This window comes from Takifugu flavidus, chromosome 11 (genome assembly GCF_003711565.1).
Source record: "Takifugu flavidus isolate HTHZ2018 chromosome 11, ASM371156v2, whole genome shotgun sequence".
Classification (NCBI taxonomy): Eukaryota; Metazoa; Chordata; class Actinopteri; order Tetraodontiformes; family Tetraodontidae; genus Takifugu; species Takifugu flavidus.
In genome coordinates this window covers 6,136,794-6,163,055 of record NC_079530.1, presented here as the reverse complement: position 1 = coordinate 6,163,055, position 26,262 = coordinate 6,136,794, and the positions used below count along the sequence as shown (strand labels likewise).

The following is a 26,262-nucleotide window of genomic DNA, read 5'->3' as shown; positions in this document are numbered from 1 at the left end:
TGTGACAGACAGTCACAGAGAGGGAGACAGCGGAGGGAAGGAAGGAAAGACTCTGCACACGAAAGCGCAGCTCGCCTGGACCTTGTTTACGTCTGTCGGTGCGGGTTCCTCTCAGCGCAGGCGGATTATGTCAGAATTCCTCCTCTGAGAAAAACTTCAGCAGCAGCTTTGGGATTTATCTAAGCGGGAAGCTCGAGTTGGTATTTTGAGGATCTCCGTCGGATGTGCAGGAAAAATCATTTAGACGCGTTTGTTTCTGAGTCAGATTTTTACGCCCAGCTCTGATGACCAGCTTCTGAAATGTATCATCCACCCAGGTGAGAGGAAGCTCTGTGTCCGTGAGTGTGCGTGAGTCTGCGTGAGTGTGCAAGCACGCGCTGTTCGCCAACTTTCCCACAGCCCCGGCCGGGGTTCCCGCTACCAGGGGCCAGAACGCGGCACTCTTAACTCCTATCGGTGTTCTTTTCAGATTTTCTTTCTGGTGGAGTCATTTCTTTTATTGCGTGGTCACAGCTTGTACAACATGCGTGACAGACACCTAGAATGAAATCATTTTCAATTCTTTTTTTTCAATCGTTTTTCTTAGCTCTTTTAATCCAATAACGCTGTCGAGTGTGATAAAAGCTCAGATGTTAGTGTTCCTCTGTATCAGCGCCGGTTTCAGCCCCATGATTGACCACATTACGCACAGGCGTTGGCAGCACACACTGTGGGCATTTCACCCGTACTCCTCCAAAATAGAATGATTGGGGTGTTGTTATATCATTTATATAAAATATCACCATATTTGCCAATAATGTGAAATGTGTAATTTTCTTTTTCCTTGCAACTGTTTTTCTGAAGCTGCCGTGATCCAGACTGAGAGGTCTCCGTAACCGCAGCCTCTCAGGAAAGACCCAGTCAGGCTTGTTTGTCTCTGTCCTTTTCTTGTAACAGCACTTCTGACGGCCGCCAATTACTGGACTCTGAAGGGTTATTTGGAAGTTGGGAAGCTGGGGAAGGTTTTCTGCGCCTCTTGGAGGCGCACACGTACCGCCGGCGCGAAGGAAAGTTGCGTGTTGAAGGCATGGACGCGCGCAGGCAGTCAGTGTTGCATTTGAGAATGAAAGATTGTGCACAGTTCATGGGTTCTGAAAACTACCGCCTACCACTCTTTAAATGGAAGCGTAAAACTGCAGATGTGCTGCTGAGAAGATTTCCTTACGCATTACTCGCCTGGACCTTTAATTACAGGAATTATCCCAGTCTTTTCTGGCACGTTGCGGATGTCATTCTCTGCCTTTGCAGTTTTTGGGGCCGTTTGCTTCCCTGTCAAGACGGACTCCCTATTCCGATTGCGCACAGTTCTGCGCCGAAGCTCACGAGAGATTACCATCAAACAGGGGTAGCAGGCGTCTACGCGGGAGGCAAGCGGCGGCTGCTGGATTTGCGGGCGTAAAACGCGTAAAAAAGCAGATCAGTGGAAGTTGCGGTCCATAAAAGTTTGATTATCGGTCCGCGGGGATTGGATTTGGAGCTTTTTCAGTTCAGCACGTCCTCATAGATAATGTCATCGGTAAATGGGCTGTAAATTTTTTGATGCGTCACACTCCAGCAGCTGAAATGATCGCACCGCGCAGCGCTTCTTTGTTCTCAAATTTAGTTTGGAGCGCGCTCCCGGTCCGCTGGCAGAGTTTTATTTCATCTAATACGTGCGGCGCAGCACGCTTGGCTACTTGATTTATTTCCACACAAGTCAACGATCTGCTGCAATCAGCAACTTTTAACAATAGAGACGCGTCGAGCGCATCGTTTGCTCAGGAAATGTGTTCCTATCTGAGCGGGTACATGTTATTGCACATGAACTACAAACCGGTGTCGGGCTTGAGCCAAGTCCTGTTCAAGTTTTTATTTACAAAGTTTGTCACCTTTGTCCGTCATCGTCACATTAGTTCCAGCTCGAACAGTAGTCCATTTAAAAGGAAATGGATTCACGGGCTCCGTCCTTGACGCGATTTGCCACAGGTCCGCTGTTCCACTGTTGTAGAAAGTCATGGAAGCCCAGGCTGACGAAGACGCTCTGTTCATCCAACAGACCACCGAACCGACCCGATGGATGGCCCCCCGTAATTGCAACACGAGCAGCCGAAGGTGCCCCCGGACAAACCTCCCGTTCAGTAAACGGCGGTGAACAGAGTCCCACCCGAACAGGTGAACCGAACCAGATGCCCCGACGCCGAGTCCCCAGCTCCCCTTTCGACAGTCTAGGCGTGTTTCAGACAAGGACAATCTTCGCTCTCCCTCGACGCCGTTCCAGTGGATATTTCTCCTCCGACAGCGACTCGATGCCCAACTCTCCGCTGTCGCCGAGGCCGCCGACGATTGATAGTGCGACGCAGACACCGAGCCCGAGCGGCCAAGTGATGCTGCACGCTCTGGAGCACATGGCTCAGAGGTTCGGAGGAGTCGGAGCACGGGCGCAGCAGTGGCACGGTGAGCACATGCAGCCTGCAGTAGTGTCCATGGAGGCAGGCAGAGGAATGTTGGTAGTCCCGCTGCTGCACAGCTTACTCCTGCCACACCCAGTTCTGCTGATTCAGCCTTTATTTGATTTTTTTTGTTTGCTTGTTTCGTAAGTTCTCTTTTTGCTTCTGCTACTCAAAATCCTCCTGGTGCGTTTTCCCAGCCCAGTTATTGTACTAATATAATAACACAGACCTGGAACTACTTGATAATGAATAAAACAATGTAAAACTTTGTGCACATTAATCTTAACAAGCATATCAAACATCAAAATTGCACTTTGACCTCAAAGTTATGTGTAATTTGTTTGTGTTGGGCTTATTGTAGCTGAACTATTGTTTTTATGAATGACTTCAGCTCTCTGGCAGCAGCCTGGGATTAAGCATTTTCATTGACTCATAGTAAGTTTACAGGAAGGAAGAAGGGTCTTGACTTTTGGTTAAAGCAGCCACACCCAAAGGTCTGTGAACATTTGGAGAAAATAATTCAGCACCGGTCAGAGTCTGCTCCTCCACCCCCGCCATATCTTCTTCCTTCCTCACTGCTGGTGTCTGGAATGAACCCTAATTTTAACCGATCAAAATGTTTCTTTTATATTTGCTATTTGCATCAAAGAAATAAGACGCACTTACAGCAGCGTTGCGGGCGATAGAGGTAGTCTATCCTGTTGCCTGGTAACAATTAAAACTGTGACCTGAGGGAAGAAAATACTGTAAACAGCAAATGAAGTAACACCCAAAGAACCTTTACAAATCACAGCGAAGTTCAGCTTCATTCAGGATCCTCTTGAGATTTGAGCTGACAGGTTGTGTTTATGATTCACAGTGTTGTTACCGGCAGAAGTTATGCACCACTCTGACTTTTACAACATAATAGCGATGATTAGCTCCACTCATGTCTGTGCTGTTTTTTTTTTCTATTGCAGACAAGATAGCAGTCAAAACAGGAGTGCGTGTCTCTGTGTGAGTGTGTGTGTGTGTGTGAGAGAGAGAGAGAGAGAGAGAGAGCATGTGTGCAACCTTTTGTATGTTGCAAAACAGAAACGATCTGATAGTCGTGATAAAAGACAAACAGAAATGTTGGTTATCATGGCGACAGGCCTGACTGCGCTGGAAAGTCGACCGTCCGAGCTTCTGGAAGATCAGGTTATCTTTTTCTTGTGTTGCTCCCTGACGACACAATTCCAGCTGTTCTGTCACAGCGCTTCAGATCACACCTGCCACCAGATTCTGTCAGGCCAAAATGACTTCGAAGTCTTTGTCACCATTTGATTTGTTCAGCTGCTTTGAGCTGCATGAACAAATGGGACGCAGGAGGCAGCCTGTGGAAAAGCTGAAGGAAATGCAAAGCTTGGTTCATTTTCCTCCTCTCCTCCTCACCCAGGCCGGGCCACTTTCAGTCTGGCTGCAGGCACATCCTGCATGTTATTGCATTGGGCTCAGCTTTTTGGTTTGACCTGTCCCATCACCATTACCTTTCCTCTTCATCATTATTTAAAGTCCACACAGCTTGAAGGGATTCTCATTGCGTCACACATCACATGCATGCAGACTGCTGTCTGCACAGGATTGTGCTCTATGTTCTTCAGCAATGGGTCTCTGTATCAGTCTAACTGTTGGTGTCATTTGCTCTGTCTTATCAACTCTTGGCCTTTTCAGGGCACGCTTTCCACAGCTCTAGCAGAAGGTCACAGAGTGCAGCAGTGGAGATGCAAGAGGAGGCAATCGGGAGAGAGCTCCGTCGCATTGGAGACGACTTCAACAGACAACTTCTCTTAAGGGTCAGTGATGCAGTGAAACCTCCAGTGATGTGCTTGAACGCTCAATAACAGACTTTAATTTACATTTGTAATCAAACCTTGATTGTGTGGACGTCTGATATTAGTATCTTTGCTAGAGACCTGTAGGGCATTGTGAAATAATGAGTCATTTCTGTCCAACAGTCCAACAGGAAACACAAACCTAAACTGAGAGCTCAACTAGTGGCTGTGTTTTCTATATAAGTTTGTGCTCTAGTGATATTTCCACAGGGTGAATATGTGGTCAGTGGGGGAAGATGTAGCTGGTTATTTCCACAGCACTTAGTGTGTGGAGAAAAACTCTGATGCTTAAAGCTGTCGAAAATCCAAAGATAACAAGAAAATGACTGTATACCATAACAAAAGCTTCACCGCTGGAATGAGATAAACCTCTGCAAAAAACCCTCAGCTAGCTTTTAGCAGAGCGTGTAACAACAACGTGGTGCAGTACATACAGAGGTTTATTTGTGATGAGAACCAAAGGAAAGATCTGCTGAAATATCTTCCAAGGCCTCAGTTGCAGCCGCTGAGTGCAAATAAGCAGATCTACATGAAGATATTAGCTGTAATTTGATTGCTAAATTACGTAGAGATACAGCCGTTAAAGAGAGAGTCTACTGCAGGAGTCAGTGCACGTTGATTCCCTCTGAGGTGTCCCATAGGTTTGAATTCCATTTTCACCACGTTCTACCCACCCCAAGAGCTGCAGGCAAAAATGAGTGACCTGAACTCCTGGAAGAGTCAGAGAGTGCAGGAGGAAGTCAAAGGGTTTACAACATTACCTTATGAGCATTTCTGTGTCCTCTTAGTTAGAATTTCACAGCCCCCGTGGTAACTTAGCAACGGTTGTGTCATTTTTAGAGCACGTAAATCACTTTTAAATGATTGTATGTGTCAAACACAAAAAACAGAAGCTAGACAGTAGTATGAGGCAGTCCCCTTCTTCATGTGCTAATCACATTATTACAGGGATTTACAGCCATGAACGCTGTGCTTTGGCTCTCAGACAGGGTGTGCTGCAAAGTTGCAGTAAGAGTTGATTTCCCCTTGGCAACGTTTCTGATTGTTGCGTCATCGCAGATTTATTAATGCCACTACTGCGCTGCTGACTCGATGTTTTCTAAGCCAAAAGAAAATAGTTGGAATTAAAAAAATGATATCAGGAAAATGATTAGAAGAAAATGTTTTCAAGCCGTGGGTGTCCTTAAAATACCTCCTCGATGATGAAATAAACATTGGCGATATGCCCATCTTGCTAGCTTCTGACACTCTGAGATGTTTTTAAGCATTGGGATAAGGATCCAAAAGGCATGAACTGGAACTCTTTAGGAGATTATATGTGAGGGCTTCGGCGGTTTGGCATTTCTGGCAAACCCGTCATTACAGAGGTGTGTTGTTCATCCATATTCAAGGCTTTGGTCTTCATCATTACATTGTGAAATATGTGACTCGTTAAAGATCCAGTTTAGGTGGCCACAGTGATCTGGGAAAATGAGCAGACAGTAAGCAAGCTCAGGTAGAGCTTTGAATCATTCTTAAGAAGAGAACAGATGGAGCGTAAACCCTGTGTGTGCGTGCGGGTGTGTGTTACCTCTTGTGAACTCCAGAGGAGAGTCATCCTGAAAGTGTGTGACACAATGTTGAGAAGGCAGAAAAATGAGGAAGGATTGTTCTCTGTTCTGTGTCCAGGTGTTCAGGGTTCTGCAGTCATGCAATTTCTTTACCAGAGTTTTTTTTTAAAATTCAAAATAGAACAGTGACTTAAATATGCCACAATACCTGCATGGAGCAAAGAGGCTTGTCAATCTGAGTTTATGAATCTTTTGGACTGTTGAATTCCAAAAATGGCTGATTAGGGTGGTATCGGGGTTTTAAGGGGGTTTTCAGATAGGTGGGTGTTCAGGGCCATTTAAGTGGGAGCTCTCACAGAGCCTGCAGTTAGCACCAATTTATCTATCAAGAGATTTTAACCTCTGATTTTGGGCGTGATTCGCTCACTGACAGCTAATCCTGGATGATCCTTGGAGCTATTGTCCTACATATCATAGGATCAGCTTAACTTGGAATTCCCTGCCTGAATCTGAGAGTGACAGGCAGGAGATTTTAAAGAGGACCTAAACTAGTCAACAAACGTGCCCAGGTCTGATCAGCGGGCTCAGGTCCAAGACATTAGAGGTTTCAGCAATCAGAGAAGAAATCTAATGCTGCGCTGTGGAGGCTGCCCATGTGTAGAGGTTTACACATACAGGAGCCAGGCAAAACTGAATCACCAAGAGGTACCCACCTGTCTTCCTCTCTCACCCTCCCAAACCTTTCACACACTCAGCAGTTAAACATTTACACAATTTGTGTGCGATTATGTGTGGCAGTCAAACATTTACGCACTGCATGTGTCTGTTTTCAAACATCTCTTAGCTCACTGTGTGTGTATGTACTTTTGTATGTGTGTGTGTGTGTGTGTGTGTGGGACCTCCTTCGTGATGGCATGGTTTGCATTGTGACTCAACCCTGTGAAGAAAAACACTCAAGGAGAAAAGTGCAGGTTCTAATTATCCAGCAAACACACAGACACAGACACACACACATGCACAGAGGCACGCCACATGCAGACAAAAATGTCTCTCACACACGCTGAGGTGAAACTCTTTGTCCTGATGGCAAAAATAACAGAGGAACACTGTGGACCGGGCAGGCCCCACAGTTCTGGCCTCCCCTCTTTGCGTCCATTAAGTGATCTTCCATCTTCTCACTGCTGTTCCCAGGGTCATGGGGGGAGTGTAGCCTAGCCCAGCTGCATTTGGGCGAGAGGCAGGATCCACCCTCAATGAGCTCATCGCAGGACCAACAGAACAAGACAGACAAGCATGCACACTCACATTCACACCTGAGGACAATTCAAATTAGTATTGGCCTGTCATATCAGCAAACGCTCTCAGTACTTAAAAATGTTCAATTACAGGGAGAAACAGAACAGAACAGGGTGAGCTGCAGTCACATGCAAGTCCTTTAAAGAAGTGGAGCTTTCTTTCTTTCAAAATGTGTTGTGCATGCACAGGGAGCTTGAAAATGATCCTCTCGGAGCGTCGGGGAGGGTTCTTTGGTGGAGTGAGCTGTGTGTGCGTGCATGTTTGGAAGTGCGGCGTTGTTTGGAGAGCTATTTTTGAGACGCATCCTAAGTGGTGGCGCTCACACGAACCGTTTGCTTTTTGTAGTTTCTGTGTGTTAGAAACGCTGGATTATTGGAAGCCATCCAGCCCTCGAGGGCCGCGACGTCGCCGCTGTCCTAGCAGGTAAACAACACCTTCACCTGTGACCCCACTTTCCTGGGTGTTCGGGCCAGTTAGGACAGAAAACCCGGCAGCAATGCAACCCTAGAGGAATGGCTCTGAATTCTGCCCCGTGCAAAAACAGAGCAATAATAATAAACTATCTGACAATTTTATGCACATTTATTGTTGTAAATATACTGGAAAGACATTGTTTCTATGTCTGATGCAGCAAATGCTGAACTCAGGGGACAGCTGTTTCCTCTAATGACGCCTTCTGACATGTCTATATTTTCAATGTAGGATCACAGATGGGAATAGAAACCAGACTGCTTATGTTAGCCCTCAATTATAAGCAGATTCAACTGTCTGAGTCATAACAGTCACCATTCACCCTCCAGACGCCTCTGATATTTAAGAATTGAGAGAGTTTTAGCATCAGTACTGATACAACCATCTCTCTCATCTGATGCTCTGTGGGTTTCCGGCTTCTGGACAGTGAACTCTTTAAAGGAAATTAAATAAGTCATGTGACTCTTGAGTACCTCATTGATTTAATTTCTCCTGGAGGGATTTCTTGCTGTCTGAGCTTGTAGCCAGTTCGTCTTTTGTGGTGGATGAGGTTGTGTGTGAATGTGGGAACTATTAACGCATTAGCAGTTAGTGTGTGTGTGTGTGTGTGTGTGTGTGTGTGTGTGTGTGTGTGTGTGTGCGTGCGTGTGTGTGTTTGTGTGTGTGTGTGTGTGTGTTAAAAACAAAGTCTTCTCTCGGTAAAGTTGGTTTAGACTTTTTAATCCAGCTACATCTGCTTCTCATTGCACTGGGAGTCAAACATCTCATTAAACGTCATATTCAACCTTGTTAAACACACACACACACACACACACACACACACACACACACACACTAACCCCAGCAGTGAAATATACTCAACAGAACACAACAACCTCATTATTATATTATATATTAAAACATGCAACATACCGGTAATTGCAATAGCTGCTTAGGAGTCTGATCTCACAAAATGGTTAGCACTAGGCCCAACTGGTTTCAGCTACTATCATGAAATGGAACAGTTTGTGTGCTTTTAGTTCCCAGAAGCACACTAGTCTGACATAAGGTAACGTGCACCCAAGGGCCAATCTGCAGTTTCCAAGACTGTTAAAAGCCCCCCCCCCCCCCACCTCCCCCCCTTTTTTTCTTGGTTTGGCTCTGCACACAGCTCAGCATGCCCAAATTACAGAAGTTCAGGATTAAATCATGCTGTTGTGCTCCGCAGCTCTTCGGCTGAGTCATATGCAGAATTAGACGCAGACTGATTTATTACAGGCTTGAGTTAGTGGTCTTTCCTTCACCTGTTTCCTCCTCAGGCATTATGGGTTTCTGAGGTTTCTGGCGCACTTTTCAACCCCAACCAGACAGATGTGACATTCTTTTCCTGCCCTCCACCATGATGAACCTGCAATTGGGAGTCTTGCCTGAGAGAAAAGGTTCTTTCTCTGCCAGTCTCTCTGGGCAGCAATGCTTAGTTCATCACAGTGGAAGAACTCATTCTCACTGCTGTCAATCCAACACCCCAACCCTTCCTGAACCAGGGATTCAGTGTTGTGTTGTTTCTGGACAGTGTTTTCCTCTGGAGGAACCTTAGAATGCTCCTTCAGATGTGGGAAAACTCTTCTCTCCATCTGACAGATCTCTGTTGTTTAGGGGCCATCACTGCTGGAGCTCCATGTGCTGAGTTTCTGACCAGAAGAACTGGAGAGTTTAGGAGAAGAAGCTTTAGAAAAAGTCAGAACTTCCCAAGTGCATCGAGTAGATGAGATCTGTTTAAAGAGATACAGGAAGGAAATCTGAGTCATACAATTTAAAGCAAAGTGATTGATTATAAAGAGTTTTATAGGGTTGAAAGGCACATTCTGATAATTACCTCTATCAGCTCAGCAGATGTACGGTATCCTTTTTGAGGCTTCAAACACACACACACACATGCATTTCAAACACATCAAAACCTGTATAAATATACTGTGTATATACATCCACAGAAAATGACATGTGGAAACATCAGGAGTAAAAAGAGCCAGGCATGATGTAGAGGACTGTATTTACCTGCTGCTTCCTGCATGTAAACATACGCTGCTGCGTCTTCATCTTTTTGATTTTAAATGAGCAAGACAGGGTGAGGTGAACATTTGCAGTAATAACAGAGCATCAAATGCAAACGGCAACGCATCAAAACCCAAATCAATGAAGTGAAAGAGTTCATTCCCACTCTTCTCTGGACTGTATTTTCAATGCTGAAATTCTCCTTCTTTTTCCTTTTTGTTTTGCAGAGGATGGGCCGTTTGCTGCACATCCCCCAGGAGCCCATCGTGCTGCTGTGCGTGAGCGTCTTTCTCCTTGTGATTGGAAGGATAATCTACCTGCAAGGCAGCGCAGACAGTCAGCACCACTCTCAGGTTTAGCTAGCAAAAATAGCATTTCTATTTGATGATGCATCCATCTCTACTGCTCAGAGGCTGAATATGGACCTTGCTTTTCCAAGACCTCACCATCTTTTCAAACTGAGGATGGACATTTTGGACTCCTTTATGGGAACGTTAATATTTTTGATGAACTTTAGGTTAAGTTTCTCTTTCAGCAGCTCTTTTTTCTTACAAGCCTCTGCGTTTCTACCAAAGATTGCCACATTTTCATTCCATTCCAGCATTTGAGATGAGCAGCTCAGCAAACATTAAAATGTGCCTTGTAAAATTGTCTGTACATTTTTATTTTTCTTGCTTTTTTTTTTTTAGTTGTGCACTTTTTGAATTCCTTTGCAGTCAACTCTAGAGACCCAGGGTTGTTAAAACATGGGTCCAACCTTTCTACCTGTAGCCTATCCTATATTACGAAAGCTTTATGTATGCAGAAATAATCTTGCATGGCCATGAGGTCAAGGTGTAGATACCTGCATGGGAATAAAAACTAGACCAAACTAGACCAACGTTTTAAACTAACACTGCAACCACACGCTGTTTGCTAACCACTGTCATTTACATTTATTGTGTGCCCTTGAACTTAAAGAGAGATTCCGTCTTTTGCCAGTGAGGAAGTGAACACCAGCAAAAACCTTTATTCCTGATAACAGTGTTAAAAAGCCATGCTATCTGTTCTGTATTTTGCAAGACTGATTTTACTGTAACGTGAACGTGCCCAGTCTTTTTGCTGCTGACCAGAACAACACCAGACTGGTCAGATCAGATGACAGAGGAGGCTTCCTCATCAAAGTTACAACATCATAAGGTTTTATTTACACTTGAGAAACAGGCATTAGACCAAAGACTTTGCAAAGTGGTCTGAAGTGAATCAACAAAGAAAGAAAATGATAAAATCATTCTGTTTTTCTTATTTTCTGGTCTTTCGGTGTCTGAAGTTAGTCAATGTGGCCACTATAAAGGAGCTGGGAAAGTCTGTGCCCGTTCACTGGCTGAAGTTATCCGTGAAGTTACAGAAGGTTTTTTTTCCATGATGGTTTCACAGGTCACCTTAGGGCAGTTTTGTTAAAGCCCCAATTATTTTTTATTGCAAATATATGCCAAGATAATTATTGTCAGGGGTTATATTTTCTAACACCAACCGTTGTTACATTTCCAGTTTTCCCTCATCTGACCTTACAAAAGCAAACATCCGCAGTCATATTGTGTGATGCAGCGGAACTGATAATTAACACACTTAGTCAGAGGAAATAATTTGAATCAGAGTCTGAAATGAACCTACCTAGCATCACAGAGGTGTCATCTAGTTCTCATGTGTTGTCTGGGCATCAATCAAAAAAAAAAAAAACACTTTATGAAAATGTGTTTCTGGTCGACACTCAAGCATGTGCTTCAAATTAGGTCCCAGTAAGGAAGATGAAGGAAAATTTCCTCAGTCAAACATGGTTTCCTGTCATGATAGGTGGACAATCAGTGTCATGATCATTTACTGTGTATGTTTAAGCTTAGCTGGGGTATTTGCACAGTCAAAAGGATTAAAAAAAATAAGGTTGCAACGTGTAAAGGAAGTGACAGAAAACTGCAATGACAGTTGAAATCATTAAAGTGATCGTCTGACCTCTACGACTTTTCATCAGCTGTATTCCTGTACGTGGTTTCTGATACTATACCACGTGAAACCTCAATGCCTCATCTGGACACGGTGCGCAGTGATCGAGGTGGAAACTGAGAGATGATTAAGGAACCTCTCAAGCTGATATGGAAACCTGCTGCTGCCTTGATTCAGCGCCGACATCTGAAGGTGACAGGATCTGGGTGTGATGTTTAGGTTTCGCCGGAGCTGTACTGTGGACTGCTTTTTTTTCGGACACTTTGGAGATTCCTTGAACATGAACGTTCCTGTTGTTAATGGAGAAAAGGAGAAATGAAATGAAGTGATGGGAGAGCTGTTAAAATGCTGTACAGAAAAGTGTCTGTTGGAGGAAACAGAAACTCTTCTGAATACCTCAGTGCAACTGTAGCCATGTGAGGTTGTCTTTATCATGCTGTACACTGAATCGCTGTAACCGTGCTGTGGAAACTGCTTCAAACTGCAATAAAGGAAACTTTTACACCTTTTTACATAAACCTGCACAAATGACTTTGCCTGTACCTGTGAGTTGTAGGGCATACACATATGGATGCAAATAATTGGAATAAAGTCCAATATGATTAAAATTGGGCCATGTAAGGGCGTTGATGACCCTGCTCCTCTCCCCTCCCCTCCCCTCCTCTCCAAGTAGATCATTGATTATGTTATTTCTTGTATAGTTTCTCTGCTCCCCTGCCTTTATAGCTGTATGCTGGGCTTCTGACCTCCGACCCTGCTGACCCACTCTACTCTTATACCAGCAGCTTGTATTATTAATGTATCGCTATGATCTCTGCCTAGTCTCTCCTCTACCTGTCCTCCCCCTTCTCCTCTCACTACCCAGCCGGCCATCAGCAGGAGGGTCCCCGTACATGAGCCTGGTCCTGCTAAAGGGGGAGTTTTTCCTTGCCACTGTTGCTTGTTGGGGGTCAGGCCCTGGGATTCTGGAAAGCGCCTAGAAACAATTTTGATTGTAACCGACGCTATATAAATAAAGATTGGTTTGATTTGATTTGATGGCAAGATTTGAATCACTCAGAAAGAAACTTCTTTCTGATCCAGCTGGGTGGTTTGTGATGGTCAATTTTCACAGCAAGTTCCAAGAGATCCAACCATCCCTCACCTCTGTCCCTCCCGTGCAGTTCTCTGTATCTGGACAGGCAACTGAAGGAAGAATCCCATTCAGCCAATAAAAAAGGAGATGACCTTTGGGACTGGGAATTCTGGGATTTTAGCACATTAACATACTGTACTTGCGCTGACATCATGAAGACGATTGGACGTCAATGTTTCCTTGAGCCTTATCGCATCCTAACTTTGCTCAAAGAGATAAAAACACTGTTGTGTTTGTTCAAAAACTGTTAACCTTATTAGCAGGATTAGTGAGTTCAGGATCCACACGGCCAAAAGTGCCGCAAAGCCACCGGAATTGAGTTTCCTGTCAAGGACACCCTTAAAAAGGCTTATGAAAATTCAAATAAATGTTTTTGACAGTAATGCCAAAGCAATCCTGCTGGCAGCATCAGTAAATGCCTTAATGGCTCTTTTCTTTGCGGCTTCTTGTGACTCAAACGTCTGTTTGTTTGATTCGGCTTCATGTTACAAAGGAGAGAAGCTGCCTCCTCTGGTGTCAATGGGGGCTTCAGGAGACACTCCTTTTTTCATGCTTTGTGCCAAACGACGTGCGAGTTGCAGCGTCAGGAGCAGCGTTGCAACAGTCTGGCTGCTTGTTACATCAGCCACAGCGGAGCGCCATTCAGTAGTTGATGAATGCCCTCAGATGAACTACCAGAGTCTTAGAAGCAGGTTAAGGAATACAGATTTTTTTTAAATCCTGATTAAAGATGAGTGGAACTACAGTAAAGGAGGTAAAAGCGTCACCTCAGAAAAGCCAATGATGATTTATCAAAACATCCCCATGTCACAAATGACTATGAATGATATTGTTGGTGTTTGACTGCATCCACTTCCCGTACTTGCCCTATCATGCTCTATTTTACTTCCTGTTTGCAGCTCCAACACCCCCCCCCCTGCCCCATAGGAAATGCTGTAGACATGACTGAGGCCTGCAGCTGGCGAACTTTCCAACTCTCATTATATTTCTGCTTTCCCATGAAGCCAATATGCTACTAATATGCAGGTAGTTGATGATGAACACATGTAATATTCACACTAACGAACTTAATTTTGCTTAAAAATGTAACAAGCTGTGTTTTGTACAGGATGATTTAAATTCTCTCAATACAGAAGTTTAGTTTTAACTTTTTATTTGATTGTGCAAAGAGGTTACAGACAGAGGTGTGCATCAGCAGAATAGTAGGTCAGGTTTCACTTGAAGACGTGGTGGTTGCCAGGCAGCGAATTCCTCAGCCAAACATTGGTTGGATCAGCTGCATCTCAAAGTTTTCCATGTAGGCTGCAGCAGATTACAAATCCGTTAAAGATGACAGTTTATCAGGAAAAGTGCAGATGGGAACGCAGTGAGCTTTGTGACTGCTTGGAGGGGGAAACAGCAACAATTAACTGGTCCAGAATTCCTCTGAGGACAAACCGATGTGGGTCGAAAGCACAGCTTTCGGCACTACAAAGTCCTGGATGAACTTAAATAATATTCTGCCTGAGCGCTTATGGTGAGCTCACTTTAAAGGTTTCCTGAATTAATGAAAGATGTTCTCTGGGATTCTCCTTAATGTCACACACAAATAATGATCCAAGAACTTGGAGCACTGTTTGAGGAAGCTAAGCTAGCTGACTCACCGCCAGCATTCGAACCAGGTTAACCACCAGGAGCAGATGGTGACACATATTCCTTTTATTTGAACATTCAGTTTTGATTTTGACTTTAGTGCTCAGCCCACTCTGCTGTTGACAGGTTTTTCGTCCACCCTCGTGTAATTGCTAACAATTAGCAGTGCAAACACACCATTGATTCAGTGTTTTTCTCTCAGTCCAAAAAAAAACCAAACCTAAGTTTGATGATTAATGATGCCTTTTTAGGCCGAGCGAACACAATATTTCAACTGACATTTCTAATTTATAAGATGCGATATAACCTATAAGACTTTGAAACAAGTGAAGGAGGCTGTATGTCTTTGTGTTGTTAAAAACAAATTTTTGTAATGCACATGAAGGTTTCCTATCACAAGACTTCCTTTTCCCGTGCCACGCGCGACATCACACCACCTCGTGTTTCAACAGACTCACTTTTCAGCTTTAGTGCTGCTAAAGTCGACAGCGAATCTCAGAGAGGCAGTGCAGATAAGCAGTTTCAATCTGGAGAGGAAAGAAAAGGCATCAGGGCATTTTTACAGCAGCTTTTACAAACCCGAGTCTGATGAGCAGCGTAAACGAGAGAAAAACAGAAAAAAGGTCTGAATCCAACCTCAGAACTACCTCATTCATTCCTAAAGACTGGGAAGAGCTGCTAACTGGCTTTTATACAGTAGACCTCTAGTATCTGCAGATTCTGAGGAAATAGGAACTGTATGAATCCCTCATGAATACTAAATTTAAGAGGTTTGCAGTAATTGTGGGGACAAAATAAGGTGTGGCTACAGTCACTAAGTGATATTTTAACTTCACTTTCATGAAACAAAGAAATCAAAGTTTCTCCTCATTTCTGAGTGACTCCGATTTGCTATTTTTCCTCACTGTTCTCTAAAATCAAAGTAAAACTAAATCAACAAACTGTAAAAAGTTGCGAACAATCCATCTGTTTTCCATTTCCATGGTAGCTATTCAGGGTCTCTCCTCTGCCTGGGAAACCAGTTTACTGCTCCTCTGATGGGGCTTTCCTGCCGGCCTGGGCCACATGCATTCTTGAAGCAGAAGGGTCTTAATTAAAAACATTATCTGTAGAGAAATGTGAGGAAAGCTGACTTCCGGAGACAATTCACACCGACTGGCAGCTTGTTACAGTGCGAAGGATCAGAAGATCCCCCAAGCATCTCCCCAATGTCTGAGATTGACCTGGTCCTGGCCTACATTTAAGAGCCACGTTACCTAAGCGTCAGGATTTTTTAGGCAGAAATATTTCAGACCCGTTGTCACTGTCCTTAAATCAGGTCAAATACGTTTAAGCACAACATCTTTTTTCATTTTGCTGTTTACGTTCTTTCTGATCTGGTTATTAATGTTCACCGTGGCCTCTTCGGTGTCTTGATTTCCCAGAAAGTTAAACCGAGGCAGCCTGAATGAGGAAGTGGTGTTTGCCACGAAGTAAGTTGATACATCAGAATTCACCTTATGACTAAACCTCGAGCTTCATGTAAATATGACCGTATACAACAACAGTCGGTTTCTGCATAAACAGATGTTTTCACATGAAAGTCGGACAGTGACAAATCTGTGGAGTCTCTCCAAAGCTCTTCGGCAGAACCGGCCGGGAGGAGAAAAGATTGACCACTGAACTGTCCACATAAAGAGGGCGATGGACAATCATATCTGCTTATTTTAAAGATTCTGAGATTTTGTCGTGTTGAAAACACAAATTTCGTTAAATCCACCTTTGGCTGCTGTAAGAAAACTCTAGAAATCAGCAACAGGGGTGAAAAAGGGCCAATCACTGATGTTTATAGATAAAACAGTCTTTTTTTTTAAAAAAAAATCTGGTTCTCTGGGGCATAAACACCAGGTCAGGCCCTATGGGTGTAGCCGGGGGACGGGGTCACCTGATCACTGTCAGGAAGAGCCACGTCACTAGAAGCTGGGGGGAAAACGGGCGGTGGCCTTTTTGCCGCGGTGATGTGAGGATGCACACGTCCGTCTTTGCAGAGAGCGTAAAATACCAAGAAGAGGCCCTTCACCTGACGCTCAGCTGTTCTCGTATGCTCGGGGGTGTCACCCGGCGGTGTTTTGATGTGGATGCCGAGTCGTCTTGCAGTCAGGTCGACCACATCTGAGAGCCTCCCGGCAGGTGATGGAACATACGTGTCGCTGAAACAAACGCAGCAAACAAAAGTGTGTGGTCGCATTAATGTGAGGAGAATTCTTTTCTTCTTTGCCATTTCTAATCTTCTTACTCTCAGATCTGTAAACATGAGCTTTGTTAACTCATAAAAGTCCTTCTGAGTCATTAATTGAGATGATAAAAATGTTGATTCCAGCAGCTGTCATGTGGTGAGTTTGGATTACGCCTTTTTTTTTTCTTTTTTTTTAAAACAAAAAAACAGGTTTTTCTTGTGACTAAGGCTCCAGAAATAATGTTGTACTCGGGTGTTTCCTCTGACGCTCACTCCCTCTCGGCTTCCTTTCATCCACTCATATCAGTCTCGAGTCTGAAGGTACCAGAGTGGTGGTGAGTCTTTCGGGTGGAATACGTCTCTCTGTGAATGCGTTACTTTACAAAGAATGACTTCTTCTTTATGGAGACGGTCTTAGTTTCGCTTTCTGTATGTACACGTGTCATGGAAAACCATGAATGAGCTGTTGTTAAGATTTAAAAAAAAAAAAAAAAGAATTCCCCAAAATCCAGAGAGGGATTCTGGGAAGAAGGTACTTAGCAGGAAATGGGGTTGAGTTGTGGGAATCTTGAATCTGTATTTGGTCACAAAGGAAGGTTGATTGAAGTCTTCCAGAGAACACCAGCTCAGACGCCATTTTGTGACTGCTAACGTTGTTCTTTGTTCTCTGTTGTTGTGGTCTTCTCTTTAGTCAGTTTTACGCCTCTTTTATGGCTTTATTCCCACCCACGCTGCTTTCTGCTGTGAGCAGGAATGATATTGAATGGATATATAATAACCTAACATTTCTTTTTTTCAGGCTTATGTGAAATTCTTAACTTAGTACCTAAACGCAACAAGTCTTTGGACTATCTGACCTAAACTAGGCATCGCAGATGGATCTCGTGGATACGCCCTCATTAAAAAAAAACACCACCAAAAAGATTTTCCACAGCCTAAAGACCACCGGCCTCTTTCCCACAAGACGGGGAGAGAAGGAGGGGGAGAGGGAGAGGTCCACTACAGCAGGGTTGGGTCAGAAACGAATCAGAATGAGGGAAAAGTGATTTCTAAACAGACAAATTAGTGCTCATGACTGCATATTGCTAGCAGATTCTTGTTCTGGCCTGAAGTGGTTCTGATTTAATCAGGCAGCAGCTCGTCCCTCTTCATGGTGTTGCCATGGTGCCACTAAATCTTTTAGTGTCAACACTGACACAGTTCAGCTATTGAGGTTTAATTAATGTCTAATTTTTGGTGGAAGTTTTGTTCTCCCCTTTGTGTATTAGTGACCCTGAGCTTTAACCATTTTGGGAACTGGGGGGAAATGATATAATCTTAGAAAAAAAGAGATCTAAATTAAATATTAGAAATAGAAATATTGAGAAAAGGCAGTCTAGAGGAGACAACATAGGTGGTCTGGAGGGGAGGAAATGAGACCGAGAGGCCCAGAACTGAGGATGTCCCCACTTGAGCCAGTGGTGGAAAGTCGTGACTTGGGTGGATCTCTGGGTTCATTTTAATTGTTTTCTGGGTTGTCATTTTATTTTATTTTTTAACACACAAATCAGCATATCCCCATCTGGCTCTTCCAGAGCGGCATATTTCAACAACGGCACTGTTGCGTTTGCTAAAATCTGATAAAGAAACTTATTGATAAAAAAAAAATTCAGGTCAAAAACTGGACCACAACAAAGCTCAACCTTCAATCTCCATGCCCATCTCCTCCTAAGTTACTTGGCTTTAAAGTTTAATAATCAATAGTTAGACATCATCAGAAATAATGCTCATTTATTCATCCAGTTTTATGCTTTAGAACACAATACAATTGCATGTTTCTGTGTGGCATTCTAGATCAAAGGTGACTTTTTAAACGAGGGAAACACGACCAAAGTGGAAGTCAGGAATGTGAATGTTGAGCCAACAGCTGCAGAATCAACAGTCCAGTATTGTACGTTACAGGTAGTTTGGGTCAGTATATATGCAAAATAAATAAATAGTGTATGAAGTTTAAAGAAGTCACTTCCTAAAAAATGTGCAGGTGCACAGAGCAGCCGCTAGCCTGTTAGCTTACACAATGAAACACTCATGAACACCTATTAGGTTGATTTAGATGACCAGAACATTATCGGCAAACTGTAAGGACTCAAACCTCAACCCTCAACGCTCACTGCACCCTGAAACAGCCACATGCCGATTTTAATCATGGACAGCAGCAGACAGCCAAAAAAGGAGGAAGAATGAAGCCTGTGGGTGGATATGTGGGGGATGAGATTCTGAATGGCTCTTCAGCTTCCAGAAAAAACATTTATAGTCAACAAAAATCTCAAGGTAACTGTTTTATAACTAAGGATAATTAAGGCTAACCCGGACCATCTCTAGCTCCACTTTGACAGAAAAGTATGAATTTAGACAGGAAGGACGCATCGAATAAAAGAATATATATATTTTGGGAAGATATTCAATAGCAGCTTACTTTTTGACAAGCAACCCCATTACTTGTTAAGAGAGTTACTGCGTTCAGGAGCTCCAATGAACTCCAAAGTTGTGGGTTTTTTCCTCCTCCAGCACATTGTGCAATGACCTCATCAACAACAGTGAAGAAGTTCGTAATTTGACAAATTTTACTGAATTTTTTTTTTTTACTGAAAAACAGCAAAGCTGATCCCAAACAGAAAAAAGGACGAGTGAGGATTTCTTTTACCACTTCTGAGATCTTATTCTTCCTGGGACATGATGACATCATCACTGACATAACTGATCCCAGAAAGAAATGATCACGCCCGTGTCTACACGTGAAGTTATTTTTCACAAAAAGGAAACACAAACATGTTCCACCTCTGTCTTATTTCTCTTTTTTCCTTTGGTACTTCCTTTTTCTTTACTTGATCACTTCGGATTCATGGGTAATCATCCATCCTGGACTTTGACCTAATTACCGTCTGTTATTGCGATGACCACAGTCTGCTTTTAAAAATCTTACAAAACGCCGCTGACAACATTTCGACAGATGTAGTTCTGCAGTCGAAGGTTCCAGCTTCAGTTTAATAACATTAGAACGGTACAAAACCTCAGAGGAGGACATCTGAGTACAAACCTAATGAGCGAAATAAACCATGAAAAGTAAAAATGATGATTTATGCGGCTTTAACTGGGGAACTGTTGAGTTTGAATTATTTACCAGAAATCTGAGTCCATAGTGCCACAGACACGCACACAAGACCGTCTTATCTGGACTATAAAACCCAGCGGTTAACACAGTGCCTGTGTGTGCATGGGTGTGTGTGTGTGTGTGTGTTGCTGAGAGACATGCCTGGGCATATTCCCAGTCAGCATAAATAATAACTGCATCACAGGTTCATCCTCTCTTTCCCTGCAAGAGTAAAATCGTCTCGTTCACATTTGTTCACGATTGCTTCTACATTTAAAAAAAAAAACGCATGACTTTGTGTGTCGTTTTGCTGCATCACAAACCAGACCTGCCTACTGGAAGGAACCTCACACACACATGCACACATGTGTAAAATACAGTATATTTTATTGACATTGTTAGAACATATAGAGTCAATAACAACAGAAAAGGTCTTCAATATTTGATTGTAAACACAAATTGTGAATGCAGGTTTTACTTTGGCAGGGACGGGGGTCACGTCATTGATTGTGAGCTGGAGCCGGAGCCTCACCTGCATCTTCTGAATCCGGCCTGGATTCAGGTAAAAACAGTGACCCTGGAGATGAAAAAAGAGGGGGAAGGAAGCATTTGAGGAGGTTTGCAACTCAATTATACTGACGCTAACCTCAGTCTCCTCAGTCTTGGCAGTAAATGATTAGTGGAAGCAGAATGGTGCCCTCGAACCAAATCAGTTTCAATTGACATGATTCAAGGTGCAAACATCAAGAATCATCTCATCATCCGATGAGCAGAAAAGTCTTGATGATGGAGGACAAAAAGAGGTCGTGGCCTCCTGTTTCTTACCCCAGTTCAAACATTGTGGCATCAATATGCTAACATTAGCATGGTAACAGCTGACAATGTATAAAGGTCATTTGTGGGTGATTAAGGGATTAGTTAAAATCTTGATTTTATGTACTTTCATCCATTTTACAATAGTATATTTGGCAACAGAAATTGGGTTTTATTATCATTTTTCTAAGGCTAAATGAGGATAATCCGGACGTGGATATACATTTTTAAATTGCAGACTTCAAACTTAAATGGATTTGACACAAACCTTCAAATGTGACGCAGAACTTTGACATTCCAAAGTGGTCATGGTTCAGCCTTTGGACATCACAGATCTGCACATCTCCCCCTTCTGAAATCTGCTTCCTCTTCCTCTGCGTGCGGCTCGTCTTCACACACCCTGAACACAAGACAGAACATTTGTTCCCCCGACGGCTCTGTGGTTCACAGCTCTTGGTTAATTCTTGGTTTGTCCCCCCTCCCGAGCCGACCAAAGTTCTGAGCTCTCAACGCTTTTATTGACGTGATCACATCTGATTTCTGATCGCTCATCACTTTTCAACAGGCAGCATTTTCAGGCTTATCAACTGGTGATGCTGGTGTGTGGTGAAAACTAACACATCCCCATTTGCACTTCCACATTTTCATAGCAAGGTGAGAAAACTATCGTATTGCGTAAAACTCAGATACTTTTGAAATGTAAGATAATGTCTAAAATATGACAAGAGAGCAGCAAAACTGCATCAATAGTGAAAATCCGAGAATAAATACCGGTTTTAGAAATGAAAGTAAACACTGTTGGGATGTCCATGATGTTTGACAGTAACAAATGTGAGATGTGTTTTTGGACTACAGAATGTCTCATATGCAAATGCAACCAGTTAGTCTTCAGAGAGATACTGACAGGATTTATTCCTATCGAGACTCAGCTTGGTTAAAAAAATGTCAGCAGTATATGTGAAATATTTTCATATTTAATTTCTTTTTCTGATGGTGAAATTTGGTCGTAATTATTAATGATCGTATGGTTCTGATGATGCTTCTTTTGTCAATATTGCTCTCAGTTGATGGATGATATCACCTGCAACCTTCATGAGGCAACAAAAGTCATGCGACTTGGATTTAACAATGTGTTTACCTCATAAAAACAATTGACCAACACAGAAATACATCTCCGTGGTGCTTTCTGCCTGTTGTCATCTCGCAGTATTTGAGGAACATGCTGAGAACTGAGATAAATAAATCCTTTTTAATGTCTTCCGCTCTCCAAAGGCTGAAAATCGGCTCTCGCTCTTGCTTATCTCAGGGGAAAGAAAGTGTTTCTTAGAGGGGAGAAAGTTGAGAAAGGTTCCTCCAGGCCCTCACTCTCATGTTTAGATAAAACTTTTATAACAAATGAAAACAAAACCTTGATAAACTTCACATCAAATTTAACTTACCAAATTCAAAGGTTATTATGGAGCGATGCATTTGCTTGTGATTATAAGATGTGTTTTGTTAGCCCCGCATGGCTTTATCTAAAAAAAATGACTTGAGACTTCATACACACCTCAGAAGTGCTGGAGGTTGATTCCGACCTCAGATTATGTGACTGTTGCACCACCAGCTGGCATTTCGACAGCACCAGCGTGACTCGGGCGTGGAGATTTTGCTTCAACCCAGCCCAAAGGCCAAAAAAACAGCCTGGAAAGCACCTAAAGGTTTGGTATCACCCTCTACAGGGTTTAGATAGAGGCTGCACGTAGCAGGGCCATAAAAAGCTAGCTCAGTGCCGACACGCTGCAGCCTCGTCATTGTGTTGAACCCATCCCTAAGGTCATTTACATAAGGTTTTTTTCTCCTTCTGGAATTCTCTCTCCTCTCTCTGCTGGTGTGCCGATCCCTGCTGGCATTTTCATGATCTCAGAATGACTCAGCTTCATCTGAAAGACGACAGAACAGGAGAGACAACTGTCAGGAAGGAGAACAATGAGGGAACTGAGTCCGAGCAGCGACTGTGGCAGAAGCAGAACTTGTAGTTGCACTAGCAAAAAAAAAACAAACAAGCAGTGTCATGATATAAAAAAGATTTAAAAAAACAAGCTAAATTAAATTGTTTCTATTAATAAATCTTTTTTTTTAATTAAGTGAGAGTGGCTGTAGTTTGACAACCGTAAAGGAAGATAAACGAGTCTGTCGCATTTATAACCCTGCGGCCGAACACTCGGCTCAGGGAACGTTCTTCTTCATCACCCTAAGAGCAGAGGAGATGGATCAGCCCTTTTTAGCAGAGAACCACTTTGTTTCAGACGAGACACGAAGCCGTGAAAAATAGCCAGAAGCCCAACGTTGATAAATGAAACAAAAGGGAAACAAGCAGCAGCAGCTGATGCAGTACTGAGGACCTAAAGTGAGCGGGCGAGAAAGGAACTGCTCAGACGACGGCGTGGAACCGGGATGAATCATTGACTAACGGGACAGCTCAGAGCAGTCTGATGGATGACTGGCTGATTCATCTTCACGGCCTGATGAAGTGGAGCTGCCATCAGCAGCTTTAAACTCTGATTTTATGGAAACGGCTGCAGCAGGATGTGATAAAATCTTGACAAAGACAGACTGGCGTGCACCAAAATCCTTCTGCCTTTAATCGATCAGCCGTGACACACTGATGACGAAAAATAGTCAGTGGAAGAATGAAAGGGGGAAGAGGAGAAACCTCCTCTTACAGCCTTAAACTGAGAGCATGAGCACAGACTCGTGTCGTGACCCCTGAATCACAGTTTGTGTTCATGTTCTCAGTTTAAGGCTGTGAGCTGTACATCTACTCGTACATCAAACAGCGTCATCGTTGTCCTCCTCGGATAAATACAGGTGCAGGACAACATTGACCCATTATGATGTAGGAGTAGATGTTTTCCCCCAATGATGGAACGGGACAGGAAGAAGAGGACTTAACGCCAGCCATATGGATGGTCTGGAGCTCAAAGGTGAAGACAACAGACTACTGCCATGAATCTTTATCCTGTTAATCCTCCTGTAAATCCACCCATCTCAGCGTCACTATCACTGTTTCTAATGCAACAACACTTTCTCTTTTAATAATCCACATTGTACATGCAGCGTGATTTACACAAAGACTGCGAGGATGACCATCCGCCCTAGGTCCAAACTCAACAGAATATTTACACCAAGTTCCAAAATTACAGTTACGATTACAGCTTCAATATCAACATCTGGGCTACAGGCAGCCGCATGTCAAGGATAACACAACTCTTTCATGGAGAAATCCCTGGAGTTCCCACTTCGGGTAAGACCAAGGATATTTCTTCTTAAGCTTATTAATCTGAGCTGCTGCGGCTGCACTCGGAGCCCTGCAAAGGGAGGAAAAGACGGGAGGGAGGACAGGAGGGAGGAAGGGAGGACATTAGATCCAGGAGAGGAAGGAGAGAAGCAGTGTGTGGCAAAAGGTTTGGGTTTGGTGTTAACAAGCTGCTGCAGTGTGGTTACACTCCCTCATAAACCGCAGCAGGTCTGCGGCACATAAACCAGACAGGTCAGACACAGAACCAACCTGTTCGGACCTACGAGTTCACCGAGGGAACATGACCGGAGAGCTGTGATCACTCTTCATTGTATCCTAACAAAGAAAACCTTCTGAAAAGACAAAAAAAATCTCCATCCAATCCAGCACCAGTTCAGAGTGGGAGTGGGTTTAACCCTCTCGGTGCCGGCGTGTGTCATTTCCTACCAGATGGACACGGAGTCTGCGTTGGAAACCACACCACAGTTCTGCCAGTATGTCAGCGCCGCAAAACCAAGGTAAAATCATCATTTTATCAGATATCAAAGTCAACTTTTCACCAGCTGCTCTGTCCTTTAGCCAGCGTGAGAGTCAGGTGACAAACATTAGAACTGCCTGTGATTATATCAACATCAAATGCCTAAGTAGTGTGTCATCACACACACGTTTAATTTACTGAGAATTTTCCAGTTAGTATGTGGTGAAACCTCAGCACTCCCACTGGAAAGACAAACATCGCTTCAGCCGCCATTCTCTTTGCTTCCCGCAGAAAACCCGCAGTTTTCCACATTTGGTCAGACCTTTTTTCCTCGCCGTGATACCAGAATGTCTCCGCGAATGGTGTTAACCACTGAGAGATGCTGGATGACTACAGCTCCTTTCATGATTAAATGAAAGTTGCAGCCAAATGTGTCATAAAAGATTTGTGGAGTGTTAGTGTATGAATGGAGCCAGTTTCCACCACTCTTGAAGAGGTTTTCACTCATGCTTTTAAAGTTCATATTATCATATTATTTCCTGAATCTCCTCCATTGATCACAACATTTCATAATAGTCACTGTCATTTTGTGTAGAATCAGGACAATGGAAGACAGGACATTTTTACTGCAGAAAAGGATCACATGTTTTGGGGTGACAGGAGGGAAATGGATTGTGTAACATTGTCCTGCCAGTCTAACAGCAGCCATCATGCATGCAGTGCTGCAGGAGAAGGTGCAGACATTCTAATAGAGTCAGTTTTGTCTGTGTGAATGAGTTCATGATGTTCTGCTGCGAGTCTTTAAACACCAACTGGTGATTTTGTTTTACCCAAAACACGACGCCCACAGGAAGTGTCTCACACGTCACTCAGTAACAAACCGCTGTATAACCTGGTAAAAAAAAAAAGTGAAGAAGTTAGAATTCCAGTAGCATTCTAGCTGAAGAATAACCTGCGTAGCTCAAACAGATCACTGTCAGAGCCAACCGTACAGCCGAGCAAACGCACTGAAAAGTTAGGCCCCAGCTGAGACATGTGCTCAAGACAACGTGTCCTTTTCATCGGTAAGCTGAGCTGAGCGGAGCAGCCTCCAGTAAAAATAGCACGCTGCCTGGTAAACAATGCAGCTTCAAAAAGGAAGTGAGAGGTTCAATATCAATGAGCTGCTGAAATGACTGCGTGCAGGGAAAATCCTGCCCATGTGTTTCAATTCTCAGTACCTGCCTAGCGGAGCCCTGAGTCCTACACGAGTCACAGACAATGTCACAAACACTAGGTGACTGTTCCAGAAGAGCCGCTCGCTAATGTGCCCCAGGCGACAGTTTGGTTCACCACAGCCGGAATAATTATCCTACTCTCGCCTCTGGATCCACAGGAAAGATGCATTGCAACATCACTCATGCAGGACGTGCACACTGGCTTCCTGTAACGGCCTCCTGGCACTGTGTTGCAGCTCTGGGAAGTCCAACAGACACTACTGGGTAAAATAATGAACCAGGCTGAGTTTGCATGAGCTGATATCTGTGGTTGTGTAACGACATCAGTTTACAGGAATAATACTGCAGAGGCAGTGCGTTTATCTCTGTTATTGTACGTACAGCCTCACCCTGATGGTGTGATGCTGTGGTTCAGCATCACACTCAAGTGGTTGGTCATGCGTACAAATTAACACAAAGAGGAGCGACTATACGGACCTACAGGTCTGGCAGGTTCCTTCCAGCACGTCACAGTCTTCACCAGTTTACAGCAGGTGCCCCCGTGACAAGAATCTGGGAAACACAGTGACAAATATGGAAAATATGCCGTTAGGTCAGATGCATTTCCAGTATGTCCAGTTACTCCAGTGTGTTTACCAGAGTTTCATGAGGATATTCCAGCGGCTGAGAATATAATAAACATTATTGTTGCCTTTAAAAATGCAGCTGAGCAA

The 26,262-nt window shown here is 43.6% G+C and overlaps 1 protein-coding gene and 1 long non-coding RNA gene across 5 annotated transcripts; one reads left to right on the top strand and one right to left on the bottom strand.

Annotated features, from left to right (window-relative positions):
* On the top strand, nucleotides 1-12,167 carry bcl2l11 (BCL2 like 11). Of its 4 annotated transcripts, none has more exons than XM_057048428.1 (4): nucleotides 1-317; nucleotides 2,075-2,472; nucleotides 4,161-4,282; nucleotides 9,897-12,167. In XM_057048428.1, the coding sequence occupies exons 1-4, from the start codon at nucleotides 301-303 to the stop codon at nucleotides 10,026-10,028; spliced, it is 669 nt and encodes a 222-aa protein (XP_056904408.1). In that variant the 5' UTR covers nucleotides 1-300; the 3' UTR covers nucleotides 10,029-12,167. The 4 variants fall into 4 exon arrangements, with proteins under 4 accessions (XP_056904408.1, XP_056904409.1, XP_056904407.1 ...); XM_057048429.1 differs by lacking the exon at nucleotides 1-317 and adding an exon at nucleotides 347-1,555; XM_057048427.1 differs by lacking the exon at nucleotides 1-317 and adding an exon at nucleotides 7,513-7,590 and having other exon boundaries at nucleotides 1,569-2,472.
* A 6,217-nt stretch (nucleotides 12,168-18,384) lies between these two features.
* Nucleotides 18,385-26,020, bottom strand: LOC130534352 (uncharacterized). The gene is made up of 4 exons (XR_008952876.1): nucleotides 24,125-26,020; nucleotides 22,124-22,496; nucleotides 20,843-20,974; nucleotides 18,385-20,338 (listed from the first exon to the last, which is right to left on the bottom strand). It is a non-coding gene; the product is annotated as an uncharacterized LOC130534352 (long non-coding RNA).
* Nucleotides 26,021-26,262: the final 242 nt, after the last annotated feature.

Coding starts and splice junctions, on each gene's coding strand:
- bcl2l11 (XM_057048426.1), top strand. CDS start 1,965: ATGGATTCACGGGCTCCGTCCTTGACGCGATTTGCCACAGGTCCGCTG. Junction 2,473..4,160: donor ACGGGCGCAGCAGTGGCACG/GTGAGCACATGC, acceptor TGGCCTTTTCAG/GGCACGCTTTCCACAGCTCT. Junction 4,283..9,896: donor ACAGACAACTTCTCTTAAGG/GTCAGTGATGCA, acceptor TTTGTTTTGCAG/AGGATGGGCCGTTTGCTGCA.